Genomic DNA, 7,183 nt, shown 5'->3' with positions numbered 1-7,183 from the left:
GAAGATGGTGTTACACATCGGTCTACTTTCGATTTTTTTTCTTTTTAGCTCATAGATAGATCAAGTCTGAAAAGAAGTTATTATTACAAAATTCTCATTTACAACTGATAGTGTTAACACTGCCGATTTAAAAAAACTACAGAGGTAATATCAAATAATCTCTCGGTTCCAAAACCAACATGATCTTTGTTTGGAAATTACAGTGATCCCATTTTCTATAGTAATTAGACATGAGTTTAGAGCACGTTCGGTAGGAATTCTGCAAAGCATTTTTCTCCGAAACATGAGAATTCCTAAAAAAAATGATTCTTGAAAGAAACATAAGCATCCTACAAACGATTCAGGGATTCAGAGACAGAACCAAAAATGTTTCTCAAATTCTACCAGAAACTAGAAAAAAGCATGTTTCTTAGGAGAATCAAATTCAGTTTATCTGTAGAAACATTTCTTTGAGAAACTGAATCCACAAACAGGCCTTAGTCACTACATATAAAAGCACTAAGTGATCATAATTTTTTATGCGCATTCATGACCTTTGCCCGCTATCTCTTGTGGTTTTGTTTATTACTTTTATATCCTGTTGTCTTATGTATAGGCATTTCTACCTATTAAATTTATCTATATATCTAATACAATAATTCATTAAGGCCTCGTGCCTCTCAAGGAAAAGGCACATGATGAGTATATTAGATAATGAATGGAAAGCCATTGATTCGACACTTTTCTTATTCCTTATGATTCACATGCGATGGCATGTCAGCTTTATTATTGTTACAGCATGAGGACATCTATCTAGAATGGAACACCAGCAAAGGGCTGCTGGAAGAACATAGGCGGGATCGCTGTAGCCATCGGGTTGAACATGGACGGTAGTTGCTGTTGCTGCATGATCTGTGAGATGGCACCACAGTGACATTGTTGAAACGGCATCATCCTTGGAGTCCAGTACTGCTGGAACGGTAAGGTCCACGGTTGCTGCAGCATCATAGACGCCGGTGAGGCAAATCTGCCCATGGCAAACGCCTGTTGCGTTGTGCAGTACTGCATGCACGGGTTCATGGCGAACGGCTGTTGCATCATGCAGTACTGCATGCATGGGTTCATGGCGCCCAATGTCGTCACTGGTGGTAAGTGCCATGGGACATGGGTAGCAGTAGTGGTGCTTGCACAAAAAGCAAGAAGTGCAAACAGTGCAAACATCTTGGCTGCCATGGTGTTGCCTTTTGCTTCCTGAATCTAGTAATGTGGTGCTATTGGTATTTATTTGTGGGGGTGATGGGCTGAGCATTCATCTAGGTCCTATTTATAGTGCTTATATGCTACAAACACCGTGCAGATCAATAAGGTTTTTGTCATTTGCAGAACTGAAAGTTGGAGGGTAGATAAGCTGGAGGTGACATGGCATCTAGTCAAATTTGGAGATTTCCCTAACTGTTTTTGGACCCACATGATCGCCTCCATGATATTCAGCATGGGGTACATGGGAAAAGTATTTTGTTGTTCTTACTTTTGATAATAGGGTGAGGGTAGTATGACGAGTTTATTAAGGATGTGACTGCATATCTCAGTTTGTTTTGCTTTTGCTAAAGTAAGGTGATTGCATCGTGACTAGCTGAGGTGGATCGAGAAACTTCTGCAAGGGAATTTGTCCAGGCGCTGATATGCTCTACATGTCATATACTCTTAACTCATACATGGAGTCTGCTGTGGTCTTCTGCAACGGAATTTGTCCAGGCTGATTTGGCTTTACATGTCATTACTCACACATGGAGTCTTCTGTGGACTTCTGCAATTGAATTTGTCCAGGGCTGATTTCCTTTACATGTCATAACTCATGCACGGAGTCTGTGATGGTCTTGGTTCCTTTACTTTCGTGGTTTTATGAGAGAATGCTGCCTTGTTGACTGATAGTAAAAGTACATGGGCAAAGGACCCTGCTTTTGCACAGAGACAGGTTTCCCCAAACAACAACTGGACATATATACATGATTTATTAATTACTCTCTCGCACTCCATAGATTCCAGACACCTAAATTAATTTTGTGATTCTTTAGGTCGAGAGCAAAATCAAACTGCAATGTTAAATTTTTGGATTGGAGTAGTGTTGGTATTAAGAGGATTCCATAAGTGCCGTCGTGTCGTGCTTGTGGGCAGGCAACGATTGCTGATGGGCGGTGCCGGGGCAGGAGAGACTTGACGTTTAGGTTAGCGTGGTGGCACCATCTAGTGGTGGGCATTGCAACTAGATAGGGGGCGGTGCCGGGGCAGGAGAGACTTGACGTTTAGGTTAGCGTGGTGGCACCATCTAGTGGTGGGCACTGCAACTAGATAGGGACTAGGGGAGGGTAGGTGGAGATGAGCAGACGCTAAAAGAATGCGAGTATGGTGACTGGCGATGTCCCCCTCCTCCCCGGTGTCGTGCTCTCCATTCCTCGGCGATCATGGTGATCCTTCCTCTAGGCTACCATACCATGGGTGGCCTCTCTGATCTGGACTTTGGTCTTGGTTTGGAGATCCAATGCATGATCCAATCCAGTTTCTCTTCGCCAGTCAGTTGCTCACACGCCTTCTCTTCCAATGAGTTTTTCTTGGTGGCTTCTTTTGGGCGATCCTCCATCCGTCTCAATGTGGATTCTGTTAGCCTCATTCTGCAATCATGTCTTGGAGGAATTGATAGTGATTTCGAGTTATTCACCTCTATGAGGCCATGTATCATTTCTCGGTTTTTTCCAAGGACGTTGGCTTTATGATCTACAGATTGGGTTTCTTCAAGTGCAAATCTTTTGTATGGACTCCTCCAGCTAGCTCCTCGTACGGTCCTTTCAATCCATGTGGTGGATAGCATGGTCTTTCAGCGCATGTTCATCTTCGGAAGTCGAGGTGCTCTTTGCTGAGCCACTCCATGCCTTTCCTCTGAGGACAAACCCTGGAGGGGACGAGTCAGATGCGGGCCCTCCCAAAAGACCCGCGGGCCGGTCAGCCATTGTTTTGTTCCGAAGGAGCCCTCATACGCCTAAGAGCTCTTCGTCACCGCCTTCTTCTTCCCTGCACTTAGAGCTCGCCACAAAGCAAACTAGCTGTCATGGTTAGTGTCAAAAGGACTTCTCCCTCCGAAGGAGATTCCCAAGGTGGTTTCCCCAATAGTAGCCCCTCGTGAGCGAGGGCCATCTTCTCCTCTGATGGGCTAAACTTACGATCCTAAAACACATGGTGCAACCATCCTTTGGAACTCCCCAAGATCGGCCCATGCATGATTTTGCTTCCTTGCCCTTTGATTAATATACTTTTCCTTATTCGAAATCCTTCATTAAATTTTTTTAATGGTTTTTTGACTTTTGACCCTTGTTACTGTTTCTCTTTCACTCTACCTATAAATAACCCTGTGTGGGCTCGTGCCATTTACTTTTACCGCTATCGCTTTCTTTGATGGAGGTCTAAAGCCCCCTTCACTAGGTTTGGTATTCTTCCGACGACTTTGTTTTGGTTGCTTAATTGTGTTCTTCATTGTATTCAATGGCCCCAAAATGCAACCGCCCTTTGGGTGACGATGGTGATCAGATTATGCCAAAGACTGTTGTTTTTGGCTGAAGCTTGCTTCATCCCAATGACATCGACTTACTGAAGCAGAACAAGATGGTCTTTGCTAGCCGTGCACCCAATTCTGAGGTTATTCCGAAACCCGAAGACAACAAGGTCGTCATCTTCCGTGATCTCCTTTATGTTGGTCTTCGTTTTGAGTTGGACCCAATTGTTATAGATATACTCCGTCTGTATGATATCTACCTGCATCAGTTGACACCCAACGCTCTCGTTCGTCTTTCGACGTATATGTGGATTTGCAAAACAACAAAAATCAAGTCCTCGGCAGTCGGTTTCACTAATGCTCACAAGGTGCATCACCAGCTGAAGTACTTGTTGGAGAGAAGTGCTAATGGAGTGGTCGGGAAACAAGCTCAGTTTGGATGTCTCAACTTCATGTAACGCACTGGAGTCCTGAACCCCGTGGCTGCATATCGCAACAAGTGGCCTATTGATTGGCATCAACACTAGCTCTATCATGAAGTGGAGCCTGAAGAGACTGGTGAGCCCAACCGCCTCGTCACTAAAAAGATGGAGGCTCTTCATGATGATTACAAGATTGACCCTCCCGCATGTGCCGAGGGTGATGCCTTCATTTCGATGCTTCGTCTCTTTGCCTGCAAGTATAGCACTTGCGATATTATCGAGGAGTACCGCATGCTTGGAGTGTGGCCTGTCCGCTGTAGCTGGGCAATTCTGGACTCCGACTGGACTGATACCAAAGGGCCTATCCCTTGCCTGGATTGGTCGAAATGTTTCAAGTTTACCAAAGAAATTAAGACTCTACACTTGTCCTCCTCTGTATTGATTTTTCTTCATGCTTTCTCTTCGTTACATAACTTTTCCTGCGCTTCATTTTGTAGAGATCAATTCCATTAAGGTTAAAGATTGTGGTGATTTTATTCTTGGTGCCGAATCTCCTTCGGAGTACAAAGAGGTTCAAAGGAGGCTTGGTGGATCCCGGGGGAATCGTGTCTTTTCCTTCTTCAGCGTCGAGGCCCCCGTTCGCTAGGCATTGAAGAAAAATATTCTTCATTTGGAGCAGAAAGCCTTGAAGAAAGCAGCCAAGGTTTCCAATACTAAATGCGTCGCCGCAGGCAAAACTATCTTACCTCTGGCCTAGGGAAAACCTAGGGTGACGCAATGCCTCGAGCATATGAAGAGAGGCCGTCATCCCAGCTCTAAAGCTGCTCACGTTCCCAAAAAGGCATGTATTGAGGCCTCTACTCACAAAGGTGAAGGAGCCTGTTGCTCCCGCTCCCCCTCTCTCAGTGGTGGTGCCATTCCAGCCCATCACCCTCATCAAGCTCTGCCCAACAACCCCTCTCGTGATAAAGCTCCATCTCCTCAAGGGTCGCTTAATGGTTCCTGTTAGCCCCTCGAGCCTGAAAGCGATGAATGGGAGATGAATGTTGATTCTTCTGTTGCTGAACAAGTGCCATCCAAGATCGTTGATCTTAGCCACCATCGTGAGAAGGAAGATTCTAACTCTTCTTCGGATACATCTTTGTCATCATCCACCTCCGACACCTGCCACTCGACTACGCCTTCAGGTGCAACGTCTACCGGTGATGGTTCCAGCAATGAAGATGCTGATAGCAGTGGTTATCTTGTTACACCAGAGGACCCCAAATTTGTTGCTGAACATATTAGAGCCCCTAAGGATGCTGCACTAATTGGTGGTAAAATCATTGATTTCCTTTCCCTTCAGAGTGGGGGCCATGAACATCAATTTCTCTTCGAAGCTAGTGATAAATTTTTCTTTCCACACAAAGAGGAGAGATTTTGAAACCTTGATGTTGATACCATGGTGGAAGCTTGTGGTGATCTTGCTCTCAAGAGTTTTGTTGCTGCTCGGTTGTTTCGTGCAAGCTTCGTGAAAAAGAATCTGAGACCCCTTCGTCTTCCAAAATTGCTATCCTCCCGACTCGGGTTTCTGAATTGGAAAATCAGCTGGCTTCGGAGAAGGAACGCAACTGTAGTTAGCTGCCGACAAAGCAAAAGCTGACGAAGAAGTTACTAAAGCCCGAGACAGTGCTAAAGCTCTCAGAATTGAGCTTGATCACGCTGCTTCCTCATGTGAGTCCCTGAAGAAAGACATTGAGACATTGATGAGGGGTGTATCTGAAAGGGACGCCTCTTTACGTGAGACTTAGAAAGAGCTCTCTCGCTACCGCGCCTGCCACATTAAAGGCACCAAGGGCCTTCGTGATGATATTATTCGCGCTCTCGAGTCATACAATTTGTCTCCTCCTTTGTTCAATGTTGGCTCCTGCTTTGTCGTGCAATTCTACGATTTGGTTAGTGTCTGCTTTGATCTGTTATGCAAAAGTGGAAAAATGTTTGGCGAACTTAGTGCTGTTGTTGGTGTCTGTGCCCTTGCGCATTCTGTGTGTTCTCTATTCCCTTCGGACCACCCTTTGTTAGAGAAAACACAGAGCAAGAATGATGTTCGAATTCTCAGCAAAGCCTCGCATGTGTGGCCCTCAGACACAAAGCTTGCTCCTGACCTGCTGTCTAGTCTTCCGAAGAATATTTTGAAGAACTTTATGCTTAACTTCTTCAAGATGAGGGGTGGTCAATTAACCTGAGATGAGTCTGAGTGTCTCTGCGATCAGGCTTTTTACTTTGTACTTTCTTCATTCCCTTTCTTTATGATATTTCTCGCGTTACTTAGCATCTTTTGTTACTTCGTACTGAATGTTTTATGCAGTTGAGGAACCGACTCCAAGTTGATGTTTCCGCTCGCCTTGCTGCGAAACGTGCTGATTGCGTTGGTGCTTCTTCTTCCGAGGGACCTGGCGACAATTGGATTCAGCCGCTGCTGGAGCTTTGCGACGAGCCTGATTTCCTTGAAGCCCCCACAACTGATGCGGCTACCGTCGTCCAACCTTCTTCATCTACCGCTTGGGAAGCAACTTCTTCTGATGCCCGAAAGGAGTCCAGCGCTGCAAATGTTGTTACAACCTCTACTACTCCATCCGCTGCGCCAATTGCACACGTGGAGGTGTCTCGAAGCTCACCGAGATTGACTCATCATCCGCTCCTCCTCTTGTGGACCCAATCACTGATGCTGAAGTTTTTGACGCCGAGCCTCATCCAGAGGTGTGATGCCTCTGTTCGGGATCGGAGGTTGTATTTTGAATGATTTATGTGTACTATGATGTAACTAACTTAAACTGGTTGCTGTGCAGGTCCCTTCATCGGATCCTGCGCAGGTTATCGAAGGTGCGACTCCTGTTATGTTGCATTACGACAACTACTTCATGTCTTCTGAAATTTGGGAAAAGTTTCATGCTCACTGTCCAGATGTTTCGTTTGATGACTTCTGGTCTTACAAGATTCGGAAATACGAAGAGCACAATTCCGAAGAAAAATATTTTCTCTCTCAATTTTCTAGCAATCCTTTTAAGCTATCCAACACCCTTCGTTTCCATGCTGCTACATGCGCTATGAAGTGCATAGAAAGGATTACTTCCGATCCTCTTGGTGCTGCTGAAACAGGGCTATTGGATCCGAAACCTGAACCAATGGATGAGGGGGTAATAGGCCGCCTCGAGTATATTTATCGGAAGCCTTTGTCTCTAGATGATGTAGATAATAT

The 7,183-nt window shown here is 45.2% G+C and overlaps 1 protein-coding gene across 1 annotated transcript; it reads right to left on the bottom strand.

Annotated features, from left to right (window-relative positions):
- Window positions 1-792: 792 nt before the first annotated feature.
- Window positions 793-1,248, bottom strand: LOC117854245 (uncharacterized). Its single transcript, XM_034736545.2, has one exon. The coding sequence runs from the start codon at window positions 1,210-1,212 to the stop codon at window positions 793-795; it is 420 nt and encodes a 139-aa protein (XP_034592436.1). The 5' UTR covers window positions 1,213-1,248.
- Window positions 1,249-7,183: the final 5,935 nt, after the last annotated feature.

This window comes from Setaria viridis, chromosome 4 (genome assembly GCF_005286985.2).
Source record: "Setaria viridis chromosome 4, Setaria_viridis_v4.0, whole genome shotgun sequence".
Lineage (NCBI taxonomy): Eukaryota > Viridiplantae > Streptophyta > Magnoliopsida > Poales > Poaceae > Setaria > Setaria viridis.
Note: the sequence above shows the minus strand (reverse complement) of the source record. Positions and strands in the feature narration are given on the sequence as shown.

Coding starts and splice junctions, on each gene's coding strand:
- LOC117854245 (XM_034736545.2), bottom strand. CDS start 1,212: ATGGCAGCCAAGATGTTTGCACTGTTTGCACTTCTTGCTTTTTGTGCA.